At 38.9% G+C, this 16,724-nt stretch overlaps 1 protein-coding gene across 1 annotated transcript in view; it reads left to right on the forward strand.

Moving 5' to 3' along the window:
- Nucleotides 1–2,704: 2,704 nt before the first annotated feature.
- Nucleotides 2,705–16,724, forward strand: part of WDFY4 (WDFY family member 4) — a gene marked incomplete at both ends in the record, with an annotated part of 119,017 nt that continues 104,997 nt past the window's right edge. The window contains 9 exons of the mRNA XM_079535699.1: nucleotides 2,705–2,965; nucleotides 7,013–7,127; nucleotides 7,699–7,802; nucleotides 9,061–9,198; nucleotides 9,778–9,967; nucleotides 10,807–10,996; nucleotides 13,302–13,462; nucleotides 13,776–14,228; nucleotides 15,791–15,895. Coding sequence (XP_079391825.1) covers nucleotides 2,705–2,965; nucleotides 7,013–7,127; nucleotides 7,699–7,802; nucleotides 9,061–9,198; nucleotides 9,778–9,967; nucleotides 10,807–10,996; nucleotides 13,302–13,462; nucleotides 13,776–14,228; nucleotides 15,791–15,895 — 1,717 coding nt within the window. The remainder of the gene's footprint in view (nucleotides 2,966–7,012; nucleotides 7,128–7,698; nucleotides 7,803–9,060; nucleotides 9,199–9,777; nucleotides 9,968–10,806; nucleotides 10,997–13,301; nucleotides 13,463–13,775; nucleotides 14,229–15,790; nucleotides 15,896–16,724) is intronic.

Here is a 16,724-nt window from a genome sequence, read left to right on the forward strand (position 1 = left end):
CAGTTAAAAGAATATGGAACTGAGTCCTTCATCTTAAAGATCTTTGCAGTCCTTATAAGGGAGAAGGTAAGTAGTGTGGTGACATCAAGATGTGAATCTCGTTGGTATGCCTTTTAATTTTGTCTTATGAAATAATAAGTATGATCACTAGACATTGGACTGAAAGGTATAAATACAAGTGCAAGCTCAGAAGGAACGAGTAAAATAGTAGATAGTCTGGCACAGTGCTGGTTCAGAGGTACCAGTAAGGATTGAATGGTATGAGTTACAGAGGGAATTTGTGATTGGATTTGTGGGATAAACCAGTTTGTAAAAGAAATATTTCCTGCTACTTAGATATTACATCATTGGGCAGCTTTTTTGGGGGGAGGTAGTGGAATCCCTATTTTTAGTATTTCAGAAAATTGACTAGCATGACTATTCAATAAGCAAGCTATCTTGGCTCTCCAGAAGAGGAAAAGAGTTGTAAAGAGGCATTGCTCAGTGGATTTTTAGGGTGCTGTGTGGTTCCAACAGTCACCACTCCTAGTTTTTAAATTTCCTTTTAAAACTTTTTTTGCAGACACTCTGAAATTTGCTATCAGACTTCATTGTGTCTGGGTCAACCATCTTGCTGTGAGATCCTTCACTGTTTACAAGTGATTTTAAATGCTTAAGTAAAATTCTTGATTGCGGTGCAGATTAGTTTTTTTGTAGCATTATGAAATCATCCTTTAAGCTGCTGGTGGAGTTGAAATCTCAGGTAAATATGATTTTTTTAATTAAAATTATGTATTTTAAAAAACAGTAATGCTTGTTCAGTCATTAAGCTTTTAGTATTAATTACTTGTCTTTCTGCCAGCTTTGGTAAAGCCCTTATTACCTTTTATATTATCAGTCTGAAAGACAAAGCAAACCGCAGTGTGATTTCACACAAGCTTATTTTAGAACAAAAGGGAAAACACAGGAGTAAGTTCCACTTCCTCTCTGTTACCTGACACCACTTTCTGAATAATAGCATTATGTTTCTTTTGTGTATTTTCTCTTTTGTGTCTTTTTAAAATATTAGTATTCAAACTCACTTTTTTTCCATAAATGTGGTAGTTATATCTTACCAAAGCTGAAAGGAGCCCTTAATTTAAAATGAGGATTAGGACAAATGTTGGGGTGTAGTAGAAACTCAACAGATTGGACCTTTTAAAAAATATCTAATTTATCCTTATTTCCAAAGATACTTGATTCCTAGACTCTGCGATATGGTGATTAGTTATCCTCTATGAGCAACATAAAATGTGAAGGACTTAGAAGCCCAAAGGAATCTGTAGATCAAGGAAGAACTACTAGGAGTAAGAATATATAAAACAGAACATGCAAGTGGAGAGAACAGACTAATAGTATATTAGGTGTCTGACATCTAATTTGATGTGTCTATTGTAGTCTCAACAATTGGAGTAAATAAGGAGATAAATTGTAATTGCCATTTTGCTTTCAAGTACTTCTAGAGATTAAAGATTTTAGTGTGTTAGCATCTTATGTAGTTGCCAGGGCTTCATTTTAGGGCCAATTCTCTTCAATGTTTTAATAAAGGATCTGGATGCAGGTCTCAAGTGTGCACTATATATTTTTGCTGATAATACTAAATTGGATGGAGCAGACTGGGCAGACTCCAGCTGCATGAAGTTTAAAAAGGAGCAGTGTTGGATTCTACACCTGGGACAGGGCAATGCTCCAGATATGTGTACAGATTGTGGGACAAGTAGCTGGAGCCCCATGGAAAGTGATGAGAGGGTTCTGGCCAATGGCAAGTTGAATGAGCCAGAAGTATGCCTGACAGCCAGAAGGGCCACCTTCCCGGGCACTTTCAGAACATGGTACAGTGCTGTGATGACTCAAGTGGGCTGAAATCCTGTCCCAGCGTGAAGTATAACATATGACAAACTTCTCCCACACAGTCATGAGGAACAGTGTCTTCCTATTTACTCTTTACAGTCAGCCCTGTGAGTAGAAAAAGTATGATGTGTTGTTCTGACAAAAGTAATTAAGTAAAACAACAGCAGTGAAACATGAACTGTTATTGAGGTAGGAAGTTCCTGACTGACAGTGAAGGGTGATGAAAATCTCATTGCGCCTCATCTCCTAGTGAAGGATTGAGTATAGGCCATGGTAGAATTACCATCCTTTATAGTGTGAATGATCAGTATCTGCATCCAAATTCAGGTCTCTTGTGGGACTGTCAGCTTGCTGCAGACAGAGTGGTACACAGTGATTAGCATTCATATTTAATGAAATTTATAACCAGGATCTTTTGTGCTATTCTGTTGTAGATCTGATTATGGTAATAGTCACTTTTTTTTTTATTTTACAACTGAGACGATTGAAGAAGACTGACTCAGTAGCAAAATTGGATCTAGAATCTGGATTTCCTACCTGGTTTATCAGTTTGTCTTGCTAAAGCCCATATGAATTGTGTAGGGGGGAAAAAAACCTGCATATCTCTTGGGAGATGGCTCATTCATATGACTGCAAGGTGATAATGCTATGGTCCAGAAGCAGGGTGCTTAGCCATTAAAAGTAGAAAAGAATCAGTGGCTGCAAGCATTCCATGCCTATGAACATATTAACTCCAGTCACTGACTATCGAAGTCTAGTTTTTCAAGACAGTGGGATTGTATGGGATGATGTCAACTGTTAATACGATATCTTTAACTTCATTTCCGATTTCAGTATGGACAAAGCAGCTGAGCTCATGTGGCAGCTGGAAGATTCACCTTGTGAAGCAGCACAGCAAGAGCAAAGCCCTGATGATGTCAATAAATCAGAAGTGCCTGAACAGCCTGCACACAGAAAGGACAACCAATCCCAGAGTCATACTCTCCACTGGGAGACTTTATGCAGACAATTTGTAGAATATGAGCAGGTAGCTCCATTTCTTATCCCAGAGGAACAACAGAGAAGGCTGCTGGACTTTCTTCCCCTCTTCTTAAAGGTTTGTTCTCTTTGCCTTTGGTGCTGATGCTAAGGATGTACACTGATATTCTGCTTCTGTGTATTTTGTGGCCCTCTCACCTGCCAACAGAGTTGATTAGTGTATGAACTCTGGCTAGGAAGTGGGCTCTTTTATTTCATTGAGAGCCTGAGGATACGGCGTCATGTTTACCTCTCACCTAACTAACCTGTGTTAGCATGAAAAAAATATAGTGGAGCATGGCTTTGCTTATGTGAATGGCTAACTTGCTGGAATACACTGATGGTAGAGGTGTCTTTCAAGGTGAGTACACTGTGAAGTGATTACTTCATGTATGCCTCTACTATTCTCTTACTTAGTGGAGGCTGGGCATAATTTCTGTCTGGGGAAAATGTGACTGTGTTATGCAGCTAGCTTGGGGAAGTGCAGGGTTGCAGTGTGAAAGGCGGGATTTTGGGGTTAACAGGGCAGCACTAATGTCTAATTTTAGTGCTAGAGAGAGGTGTTGTTACAGATAGGGAAACTGCAGCATGAAAAGCAGAAGGTCATTCTGTGGGTGAGAAAAGAGCTTTGAAGTAGAACACTTCAATAAATAAGCTACTCTGCCATGTTCCCTAGACCTCCTCATCAGCCAACATTTTCTAACATGGCGATTTTGAAAGTTGAAACTAGACAAGCATTTTGATCATTGGAACCTTATTGGTTGATTTATTTTTTTAGTAGTGTGTGAAAAATGCAATGAGCTGCCTGAGTGAGCTGTACAGAGACAGGATAGCACAGCATAATCTTGAGAGAGGCAGAAAACCTGTCTATATTTAAATGTATTGTAGCCATGTAGTACAGTTTTTCCTCCTGAATTACCTATGATATTTAGTAGGGGAAGGTGTAGAGGAGATTTTGAACTCATTATGTAAACCTTTCAAAAAGAAAACAAAAGCTTGTTTTTCATGAAACTATTTTAATGATGGCATATTTTATGTCTGTACTCATGTGTTTTCAGTGTTCTTAGGTGACCAAACTCAGATCTATCCATTCCCTGTGTATCTGAGCCAGTTCTCATTTGCTCATTAGTTTTTAGAGGAAAAAATGTTGTTAGACTTGGTAACTGTCTATGTGAGAGCACTGTAGGACACAAAAAGTGATGCTACTATGAAGAATGTATTTAAATGTGTGTGTGTGCAGGGGAATCACTATGCTCAGTGCTATGAAATCTTTGCTGTCCATTGTGGCAAAGGAGAAATAATTTCTAATAGTCAAAAGTATTTCACTCTTCTGTGTGAAGAATGAACCTGTGAAGCTTATAAATCTTTGTGCAATAGAGGGCTTTGAAAATGCTATAGGTCATTAGGATCATTGTGATGCAAACAAACTCAGTGTGGATTGAGTTGCTGGTAGTATCTGGTAACTACTGCATTTGAATGCAAGCTCACTGTGATCCAAGGCAGTACAGACAAAAGGAATTAAAGGGTCTGTAGAGGTAACGAGTACGTTGCCTGGAGTCTCAGAAGTGATTTTTCATTTAATCTGAATCGTTCTACATGTGTTTTGTATAATGACTGAGTGAAACTTCCACTTTTCACAACTTCATCTTATGAATTTGTTTGCACAGAATTGTGTCCCTTCTGAACCAAGAGCTGTATCTGGGCAGTAGAACTGTTGCTGTGTGTGTGTGCATGTTCTCCTGCCACTCAAAATGAATTTCAGTCTCTCTCTCCCTGCATATGGCACTACAAGTACATGGACAGACTTGGCTCTCTTGAGAGCTCGCTGCAACTTTTTGAGTTCCTGTAATTATGGCCTTGAAAAGGGTCAGTGTTCTCCTCTGTCTTCAAATAGGGCTCTTCAGAATAGAGTCAGGACTGATAATGTTTCAGTTTTCTGTAGTGAGACCCTGCTTTATTTCATGGATCTACTTTTTAAATAGCTTACAACAGATTGCACTATTATTTCCCTGATACAATGAGGGGCAACTCTTTCCGTTTTAATTAGGATGTAGTTTTTCTATTTTTCCTAGGACAGTTTTCAGGGTTCCTTTCCTTCCTCCTCTTGAAACTGCATGGAAAGCATACAACCTTACTGCTTTTAAGATATAAATTGATTCCAGTTAAGATTGCTTGCATGTGTAATATAGTTTCTGCCCGCTCCCTCTTTCCTAAGCAGTGTGTTGCAATTTCTAGGAATTGATTTGCTGAAGCAAAGTAATTATTTTAAATTTCTAATGGATATTATGTTTACAAAATATATTCAAAATGAGCATTTCTTGTTAGCTTAACACTTTAGTGTTCTAAGAAAGGAATTCTTCACCTTCCCTTTTCTCAAATTTATCAGAAGATCTTTGAGATGCTTTGTAGGCATTTAGGACCAGATGTATGCGTCATCATGTCCTTTCCCATATGACCTTTACTTCCTTCTTCTGATAGCTTCCTACTTTGTGCTAAGTCCCTCATTTGGCCTGGGAAGCATGTTTTTAAGTTGGATCTGTTGTAAAGCTGTTCATTATGTTCATTACTCTGTTTCTTCTTAGTTGGGCTCTACGCAAGTCCTCCTCCCTTAAGGATTTTCATCTGTCCTTTCCTCATTGAACCATACGGGTGCTGATGTATCACTGTCTGAGAGGTTTGGATCTTACTGGATGTAGAGAAGGCACTAACCAGGAGCCAGCTGAGATGTGGAGGCTCATTACTCACCGACACTCCTTCAAGCAGAAGGAGAAGAGAAAAATGTCAGCTATCTAGCAGTAGGCTGGGAGACATTTTCATGTTATCTTTGTATCTTCCCTACTGGTGCCTCAGAAAGCATTAGAATCTTCTATTACATGGATGGCTTTCAGCTTAGCATTTCTCCCTTTAGCTCTGCTCAAACTTCAGAGGGAAATGTCATCCTCCTTACACTGAAACAGTTTGTTGTTCAGCATAGGCAGTTCTAATGTAATGCTCTATAAAACAGTTGGGAATTTGTACTTTGCTGCCTGTTCCCCCAGCCTGTGAGTAGGAAGAACAGATGGTAAGAGCAGACTAGGAGTTTGTGGCAGAATCTTAAACTCTAGAAACAGCCAGGCTTAAGAGGAAGAGAGAACAGATTAGGTTGACATCACATTACTTGGTTTTTTTTTTTTTTTTTTTCACCCCCTGAAGGCAGACATTTTGGAACAGAGTGAGGTTGATTTTTTTTTTCTTCCAGATACAGATCTTCATATGTTAAAAACTAATCTGTTTTTAGAGGAGACTATATTTTAGGGTTAGTGTCCCACTCGCAGGGTGATCACCCATTGAATTGAACAAAAATGCTAGTGGCCTGATCTGTAAGTAGCATTGTTGTGAACCTTTGATTGAATAATGTTGTTGGTTTGTTTAGAATGAATTACTGGGGACACTGTGCACCTGCATTTCACTCTCACGTAGCCTTCCAAAAAGAGGCGCTTTCAGAGAAGACAAATATGTGAAAGTCTAATGAAGTGAAACAAAAGTACTCACCTTATTGCCTGAGTTGTTCTCTGATAACAGTTTGCTTTGTGTAGGTACAAAACTGCTTCTCTGCAGTCTGCCCTCAGCAGAACAAGGAGGAGCAAATAACTTGGAAAAGCACAAGCATGCTTTTTGATACAAATAATTACTGACACAGGGGCTGTGACAGACATTTACACAGTTATGGTTGTATCCACTGAAGAAAATAAAGTAAATACTGTCTGGCAGGTACATTATATGATTCACACAGAATCATGGAATCACAGAATGGCCTGGATTAGAAGGGACCTCGAAGATCATAAATCTCCAACACCCCTGCCACAGGCAGGGCCGCCAATGTCCTCATTTTATACTAGACCAGGTTGCCTAGGGCCCCATCCAATCTGGCCCTGAACACTTCCAGGGATGGGGCATCCACAATGGTAATTCCAGGTATACTGCTGTATTTGTGGTGGTAGTGCTTCTTCCAAATGGAAGTATTTGACAAACAAAACTGGAAACTTATGGGGGAATGTTAATTTTGTGTATTTATTGGTACAAATCAATCCATCAAAGGCATGCTTTATCAGAAACATTTTAACAGTTTTTCAAACTTGGATTTCAGGCTTGGGAACAGTCTGCTGGAGTAATTGTATTCCCTAGTGTTCAGCTGCTAGCCAGTGAGGTTTCCAAGCTTCTGACGAAGGAGATTAAGAGGACTCTTAATGGCAAATCTGCAGGTAATGATCCTGTGGCTCATCCACTGGGAGTTTGCTCTCATCTGCCCATCTTTTGTGCTGCAGTGGTATGCTTAATACGAGGGAAAGAAAAAAAAAATATATAGAAAATGCTAGGTATAGGAAGCCAGATCTTCTAGAAGGTGTCAGCTAGCATTGGTTTTGTACAACTGCACTGAAGATCTGGCCTTGTATGCCATGCTGACCTTATTTCAGAACTTGCTATGCAGTGAAAGAGTAGGCTACACTTCATATTCCAAAGAGCTTTCTTTAATGTGAAAAATACTGCTAGCCCTGTATGACTTTCCTGGTGGCTGTTATGCATTCTTTGCACCAGTCAGCTGGCAAACTTCGTGACCTGAGATGATATTCCCAGTGAAGCTCATCAGTTTATGAAAAGCATTTTACATAAACTGGCCTGAGCCCAATGTTGGATCAAAACCCTTTAATGTATTTTCATTCACCTCATTAGGCTCTTGCTAATATAATTTTATAAAATTTGTCAGATCTGTTAAGATCAGAGCAATATTTTAACCTTTCATTAAGGAATTGAAGTTTGTTTTTGTACTAACAGAGGAAGCTCGGCTGGCTTTGGAGCACTTGCTACAACAGAAAGGGGAAGTAGAAGATGGCCATTTGCTCCTGAAATCAGTGTATCTGCTCTCACGGACTGACTTGGTAAGAGAAGATAACTACAGGGGATTTTTTTTGGTTTTGTTCTGAGAGGGTAGCTGCCCCACCAGTGGAGCTTATAGATCTTATAATTTGTGGTGTTCCTAAAGCTTTGTGCATCAGCATGCCTCAGGTACACAGTCAGAGCACGTGACATGGTTTATAGTTGAGGCTTTTCTAAAAGAAGGAAGTGCTCTGTGCTTTCAGATGCCTGATGAGCAAAACAAGAAAGGAATCTGTTTTTTCTAGTCGTCTTTTGATTCTTAACTTTTCTTTTGCTCCAACTTATCTAGCAAGCAAGTAACTGGTAAGGAACTGTTTATCTCATAACACAGTGATTGGATTGTCATTTTGAAGCACCCCTGCGTGTGTAGAGCCTGTATAGTTGCTCTCAACGGAGACTGCTATCAGCACTACAGCCTGATACTGGGGTGTGAGGGATGTGTTTGCCCCTGATATCCGGCTGTGCAGTTTGTCTTATTCAGATAATGATTCTAGTAGACCTAGTCTGTGTCACAAAAGAAACTTTATAGTTGGACACAGAGTGAAGTTTCTAATGAGATTTGTGCTTTTCAGATATAAAATCATGTTTTTGTAGTACAAACTCTCACAAAGCTTCATATCACATACCCCACTCTTTTCTTTAGTTTGCTGCTGATTTTATTTTTATTATTGCATGCCAAACTGGCACTCTGGCATGCCACTTCTCTAAGTTGTACAGAGTGATTAGTGGAAATAGAAAGAAACTAAGTGCTGAGAAATACTGCAGAGAAACAGTGTCTTACATTTATAAAATGGATAATAACTGTTTGTACAGTTATTTGGTAAGTTACAAAAATAAAAATTATAGCTAAATTACCGCTATGCTGAGACAAGGATGGATTGGAGAATTCATACTGCTGTCCTTCCAGGCTTGTATAGCTACAGGGTATCTCCTTTGAACTAATGATAAAGGTGGCTCTGTCATAATACTATTTTAGCTTTAGTTTGCAGGTTGCATGCTTTATCAACTGCAGATATCCTTACACAGAGTATGGGATCTGTCAAAGCTGTGTAATTCTGGTGGGGTGGAAAGCCCTAGGAACAACTATGGCAGTGTATGATCAGTGTGTTTGCTGCTTCTAGGCATGTCTGTAGAGCTGTTGTATGATTGCAATGTGCACTCATAAGAATGAAATTCTCAAGTAGCTGATTCAGCTTTTGTGGCTACTGTTAGTGTGTAGAAACAAGGAAAGCACAGCTGACTTTTCTTTTCCTCATTTAGAGAACAACGTGGAACATCATTGGATCAGGACTTCCAGCTGCTCTGTTGCAGTGCCTGTACATTTTCTTTACTTTTCCTCTGAAACAAAACAGTGATGGAGAGACAAATGAAGATGAAACTCAGGAGATGCTTGTTGAGGTGAGATAGCCCTCTGGGAGCTTCTTCCCCCAAGTACTTGTATGCTTACCCAGACTTGGGATTGGAGCTCATAGTGATTCAAATGACCAAAGGAATAAGATAGGTCTGAAAATTATTAAATAATCTGAGATTATGCAGTAATCTCTTTTTGTGTTTAATAAAAAAAAAAAGTAATTACAACTGGGAAAAACTCTAGAATATCCTACTAGAAGTTGTCATTTTATCTTCTGGTACCTGTATAAGAACTATGATGTTTTGTTTTTTAATACTCATATTTCCCCATCCATCCCTTGCTTAACTTCTCCAAAACTACTGATGGATGGAGCAACCAATGGTTTAAATTCTTGTTTCTGAGACCTGGTTGGCAATACTCAGTTCTTATTTTACATTACCCATGTTCAGATGTTTGGGAGGACTTTGATACTGTGGTGCTGTGGTGTCCTTGTAAGCTATGTGTGATGTGCCCCAGAATTTTCTGCTGTTTTTCAGTTTTCATGTGTATCACTGTAGGTTAGTGCTGGCCTTTATTTCCCAAGCATTTATAAAGGTGTTTATTCCAGCTGTTTTTTTTCTTTGCAGATAATGCTTAACATGTACAGAGAGGAGCGAGGTGTAGAGGAACTTCTAGCAGCTGATAAGCTTCAGTCATTAATTATAGCAGCTGCTTCCTTCTGGGACCAGTGTAGCCATCTATGGAAAGTACCCACAGGCCGTGTGCTGCGAACAATTTCAAAGGCTCAGACCAAAAACAGCATCCTGTACTTACAAGGTGTGGTTTCATAACTTAGCTTCTCCTTTCCTTGAGGTTGCCCTGAGTAAGAATTCTCTCCAGGGTGGATTTTCTTTTTCTATGTAATCTGGTACTCAATCAACTGCAAAGCACAGGTTCCTGATTTTCTGGGCAAGAACATTTAGTGCCTATAGACACCTGGAAACTGAGGATTTTTCCTATGTACTCAAGAAAACTGCTGGCAAGGTCCATGTCACTTGATCATGCTAATGTAGATTAGCACAAGATGTATTATGGTTTGTATTTATTTATTTTTAGGTAATGTGACTCAATGTATGAGGCTTGTCAACATTCTAAATCAAGAGATTGAGGAATAATAGTTTTAAGTACTGAATGGTTTAGAAATTTAGAAGCTATTCTGGAAGGACTGTCCATCAAATAGACAAGAAAGACTAGTCTTCGTTGTTCAGAGCAAAATGCATATGCCTCAATACATACGCCTCATTAAGCAGAAAATTCATCTGTGAATTCTGCACAGGATGTGACTGACTTAGCACATGACAAATGTCTGCTTCCCACTTATCTTCTACTAAGGCAGCTGAATTCACAGACTATGAACTTGGATGGATGGGCTAGGTGTTTATGTTCTTGAGAGTGAGCTTCTCTGGGTTAAGCAAAGAAATGTGTGCATGCTTTAAAAACAGATGTACGTGTGCATTTAGCCTGCAGGTAAGTTTGGTGTTCTGTTTTTTCTTTTTGGAAAGATCTAAATGGTTTATATTATTGAGAAGCAAACTTGTTTGTTCCATTTTTATCAGTAGCCTTGGACTTATTTGACTATCAGTTCTTAAATAGCTGCTTTTTTTTCTGCCCCACAGCTGTGGACTGCATTAAAATAGCTGTTCAGAATCTCTTTAAACTGGCTGATACGCTACCTGCTAGTGATGTGTGTGAAGCTGTTAGTATTGTCCTGTGCTTTGTGAAAGACTCCTATCCTATATCATCAGCTTTGTTAACGGAGTTTGAAAGTAATGATGGCTACCAACTCCTGCTAAAAGTTTTACTGAGGTAAGTATAGAGGTGCTCTGTGGGTTTCTAGAAGGTGGTAGAACTTCATTTTCAGAGTGCATGGTGGTCTCTTCTTAAATGTTAATTGCATGTGTAATTCTGTGTGGATGCAAAAACAGTAACAAAGGCTCTGATGTTGAATTTTTCATTGCTATTTTAGGAGGGGGGAAGCAGTTTATAATTTCTGATACAGTTAATTTTCCTTATGGCTTCAAGAGTAGTTAGTCCATAAGTGGGGTAGGGACTTACTGAACACATGGCAAAGGTTCTTCATCAATTATTAGTATTGGAAGAGATCTAGGACACTTGTTTCAGTTAGGATGGACTCTTAGTTCAGGAATACAATCAGCAAGGGAAAGAAAGCAGATCGTTCTTTTGTGCAGAAAATAAACAGAATCCACCCGAATTTATATCTTCGTTCTTCAGAACTGAGATGAACTTGAACTGGAACAAATTCCCACTGCTTCTCTTACTCATCAGTAGTACAAAGTAGAAGCTTTTGCTCTTCTTATATGCATTGACTAATCAAGTTCAGAGTTTGTGTCAAAGTAATACATTATACCACTTCCCCAGAAACACTTAAAAGCATTGTTCTTGTTTATTACTAAAAGAAAAGACCACTTCCAGATCTTTGTTCCTGTTGATTGTTGTTTCCTTTCTAACTTTGCCTGTTCTTGTACTACTACTCAAACACTCAAAAGAACTTAGGTCCCTGACTAGTGTCATACATAGGAGGTATTTTATAAGTTGGATCTAGGGATATGTGGTTTGGATGATGAATCCCAAGATGTCTAAAAGTGTTATTTCTGATTTTTTGCAGGGCAATAAATGACATCTTCAGTTGGATCAGGTTTTCTTTTTTTTTTTTTTTTAACAATAGCATTTATGGATTGTCTAACTTTCCCTTATAGGTGCTGAGAGATGGGCATACAATCAATTAATGTACAGGTGATATAGTTATGAGATGTACCAGAGAGCTTGGCTACACAGTTATTACACCAAAGCAGAAAAGACAGGATGCTTACCCATATCCTGGGCTTGCTTATGAAACTCCAGCAGAGTGGATCCCCAGATGAGATCCTTCCCCACTGGTAGTCAGCTCTTAAATGGGTCTAGGAGAGTGGAGCCTGGCTCCACCCCTTCTGGCAGCACAGGTGAATTACTTTCATCTGTGCTCCTGTGGCTGAGTCATTGCTTGCCTCAGGTGATCAGAGGTTCAGCTGTGATTCAGCAGTTCCCATACAGATGGGTATTTCTGATGAAGCTCTAATGATGTAAGAGAAGGCATCTGATGTTTGTCAGTAAGGCCTATCTTTTTTTAACTGATGTAGGCTGCGAAGATGAAAAGAGTATACAGATGCTCAAGGCTGCAATTTCATGTCTACTTTCCTGAACTGTGCTAAGTTTCTTCTTGTCTGATCTTAAAATTTTTTATTCAACAAAAAAAATCCTGATTATCACACTATTCCCTACTGAAAGTGGACACTTTTTTCCTTTGCCAATGTTTTTTTCTTACCTAGCTTGAAAGATTTTCTTGAGAGATTTTCCTAACTTCCAGTGTCTATTGCTCTGCCACTAAATCATACCCAGATGCTGCAGTTTTCCTTGAGAATTAACCTCTATATGCAGTACTGAGTAGGATGACATGAAAAACAGTTGTATCAGACTTTAGACAGGCATTCTCTTCAGTCTAAACTATGGCACATCTAGCATCACAGCTCAGCCTATTTCACTACTTAGAGGAGAGACATGCTGTGTTTTATATTTGATTCACAAAGCTCAAGCAATAGTGCTTTTCTCTTACTAAAGAGTGAGCTCTTTCTATTAGTTATCACAGGAGATTCCTCCCCTTGCCAGTCATGTGTCTGCTTTTACTTTTTAAATGTAACCTTGGCTTGGACTGTGGAAAAAGCCCTGGGAAGTGTCTGTTGTAACTTTTGATTTCTCATAAAAATTGTTTTTATTCACCAAAACAGGCATTATTTTGGTGAGAATTACCTTTTTTTAAAGTACACTGAAGTATACTCATTTCTAAAGTGTATCATCTTTATCTGCAGAGAACTGTTACATTGCCACTTTTCATTTTCCTTTTCCTTTTAAGTTTTGTTCTGATTCAGAATGTTCCACCAAGATGTGAAATTGCTGTTTCAAGGATGGCTAACGAAAGCAAAAAGATGACAAAGTAAATGAGGAGAGAGAGAGAGAAATGGTAGCTCTTGTGTGTTCAGTGCCTAGTGATTTATCCAAAAAACTTTGTACTGCTAAGGCTGTCCTTACATGTGACTGTCCCAACCTTTGTTGCCAGATGTGAGGGGTTGCAGCAAAATGAAGGAGATCCCTATCTGAATGAGATTCTGGACATGCTGACTTGCCTTACAACCTGTGGGAAAACTGAACTGAAAGTTTCTGGCAATATTATACATCCGCAATTACCTCAGTTTGATTATGAATGGACACGGTCTTCTGGTACAGTATATATGTGTGGCAATGTGGGTGGGTTGTAAAATGAAACTTTGTAGTATGTCTTTAGATGGAGGAAGGAGTATGAGATAACATTAAGCACATAGGCTTATGTAACATCCACTGATCTGAATGTTACTTAACCAAAATGAGCTGATCATCAGCTGTAAAGTCTGATTTCATGCTGAGGATGTGTGTGTGAATCTTGTTTCTGGTCTTGGACGTGATTAAGCACTGTAATTGCAGTGCTTAAATAGTGTTGATGTTTAAAAACAGAACGCACACAAAAAAAAGGGTATCTCACCTGTTTGTCTTGCAGGAATGACAGTCAAAAACCTCCAGGCTTTTCAGGTTTTGCAGTCAATTTTTCAGAAAAGTAATGATCAGCACCTGTGTGGAACAGTCTTGGGAGCAATTGGTACCATATGGGCCTGGGACACTGTGAACTTCTTTCTTCTGGAATGGACACTGCAGCCTATCAACCAGTTTATTGACATAATCCATCTCAAACCACATCCAGTCCAGGTCCAGTTCTTCAGACTGGTAGAGTCAATAGTTTTAGACCTGTCCTACATTCCCCATGAAATTCTGAAGAAGGTTCAGTGTTTGATAAAAGAAAATGTAGTGCCTTTCTGCACTTTGACAGCTCTCCGGTGCCTTCTCAGCATTACCAAGAAGGATCTGCTATTCAGCGACATCTTCCGGGACTCTGGGCTATTAGGCCTACTGCTGGCACTCCTAAGGAAGCAAGCCAAAATCCTAAGGAAGTCAGGTATAACTTAACTCATTCATAATGACTGCAGAGGCAAGTATACCAATAAGAATGAATGCATCTTAATGCAATTAATTTATATATTTTATATACCAAGTAGCTAGATTTGTCTGGAAGCCAACTGGCCCAAGTTTGAAATTGGGATGTTTATGTCATGCTAAGCCCTACTAAGGTGCCCCTGAAATCCTAACTGTATATCATTCTGTGCACTTTTCTAAGGAGTTCATGCACTGCTCTTTACTAGTGTACAATAAATTACTCTGGAGGGTACTGTTCATCCTGTTCTTCTGTAACTGATCTTCGAAGTTTTTCAAAGTAGTTAGTTCCTCTGAAAACAACGCTTAGTTGGGAGGACTGATAATGGAAGGTAGCTTCTTGAATTTTGGCTGTACATTAATCACAATTACTGCCACGCATTGTCATCTGATATAGTTACGTCCAATATAGTTATTTCACAGAAAGGTAATAGTCCAGGAGTGGTAACTGACTTTAACTGATTTATTGTATACGCTTACATATCTGAAAGGTTTTTATTTAACTGCTAATTTATATAAAGTGTGGTAAAATTGTGCTGTATGAATTGGGAAATTCATTTAAACTTCAGTATGATTGTTATTTAGTTAAGAAAAACCTGAACTACTAGATTTAACTTCTAATGGAGCAAGCAAAACTGAATCATTTTCATGCATTTATTTTAAGCAATATATTGAATATGAATTGCAACAGAAATTCTACAGCGTGGGTTCTGTTAATTGCAAGGAAGCGGATTTGTGCTCTTGATCCCAGAGAACTAATGTTTTGAGAGTTCTTAAAGAATGTCAAGATAAGTTGCTGAGAACTGTGGTATTTATCTTACACTTATCAGTTGATACATTTTACTGCCTTAGATTGCTTGGTGATGTAAACAGTACAGAATGAGTGACTGAGCAGTTAGGTAATTTATGGCACTGGATATGTGAATAGAGGGGCAGATGAGAGCACTGTGAAGAGGTTACTGCTTCACTCTCTTGGTTTCCAGAAATTTAATCTGCAAACTTCAAAGTCTTGAGACCTAACAAAAACTTAACCTACACTGTATGATCCTGGAAGTGATTGCCTTTGAACATGCATGAACATGGATGGGGTTCTTGTTTTCCACTTTCAGTTTATGTACTTAAGTTGCTACAGTATTTTACCAATTTACAGCTCAGAAGCCAAAGCGTTCTTTTGATCATGTGATACCTGCTAGGTATCACCAAAAAAGACAACTGCATCAGCTTTATACATGGGAAGTAAAAGCATAGCTATTAACAGTATTTTCTGTAGTTTTGCAAGAGATGTGAGATGCAAAGCATAGAGTCAGACCTGTGTTTCCCAGTCTCAGATTACATCCTAATCATTACACACTGCCATGTCCGTTTTGTTGCTTGCCTTTCAATCTTTCAATTCAAGTAGCCTGTAAATAATAGTTAGTATAGAGCTAGAATTTGCTGGAGGATTGGTTTTGTTGTTTTGGTTTAAGATACTCCAGCTACAGCTAACTAAATCTTATATAATTTCTGTTGTTAACAATACACCGATAGCTGGAACCTCTCTGCCTGGTCTGGAAGAAGGCACTGATAAGGAATTAAATGCTATAATGCTGAAGATGGTGGCTGCCCTTACTGTGGGATGTGTGAGAAACTCTGGTAAGAAATGATGCATGACTGCATGACCTTAGTGATACTTCATGATAAGTGGTCATGATGCCTCTTAGGAAGCACAAACAAAATTTCTGGCTTTTGTGCTTCAGTGAGAGGTGTTGCTCTAGGAAGAAATGTGGTAAAGATACCACATTCTCCACAATTAGCCCTACTGTATAGTTGCTCTGCTTCCTTCTGTGTAGATACCTCTAAGGTGTTTAATTGTGGTGCATGTGTGTTTTGTGTAATGATTGTTTATTCAGATTTTTTTCTGTGTTATCTAGTATTTGAAATCCTGATGTGATCAGGCATGGATTGGATCACACTCGTATACACAATCATAGAATTGTTTGAGTTGGGAAGAACCCTTAAAGATAATCTTGTCTGCTGCACCTGCAATGAACAGGGACATCTATACATCTACAGCTTGAACAGGTTTCTTGGAGCCCCATCCAGCCTGATCTTGGATGTCCTGTCCTTGGAGACATTTACCACTTCTCTGGACAACCTGTGCCAATGCCTTACTGCCTTTCTCATGGAAAAAAAAAAAAACAAAACAAAACCTTTTTTAAATCCAATCTAAATATCTCCTCTTTTAGTCAGAAACCATGTTTCCCCTTGTCCTATCATGACAGACCTTGCTAGAGTCTGTCCCCTTCATTTTTTTGCTTCCCTTTAGATACAACACAGTCTTGGCACACTTGGGAGAGGTTTGTTAGGGAGTCTTTGGGAAAGAGTAAGACAGGAGTGAAAAGGATCTTCTGAATGCTGGAATCCACTCAGTACATTCAACTTGTTTGTTAAAATACACTCTCACCATGCAAGTCTCCTTCAT

The sequence above is a fragment of the Tetrao urogallus genome, assembly GCF_951394365.1.
Source record: "Tetrao urogallus genome assembly, chromosome: 5".
Lineage (NCBI taxonomy): Eukaryota > Metazoa > Chordata > Aves > Galliformes > Phasianidae > Tetrao > Tetrao urogallus.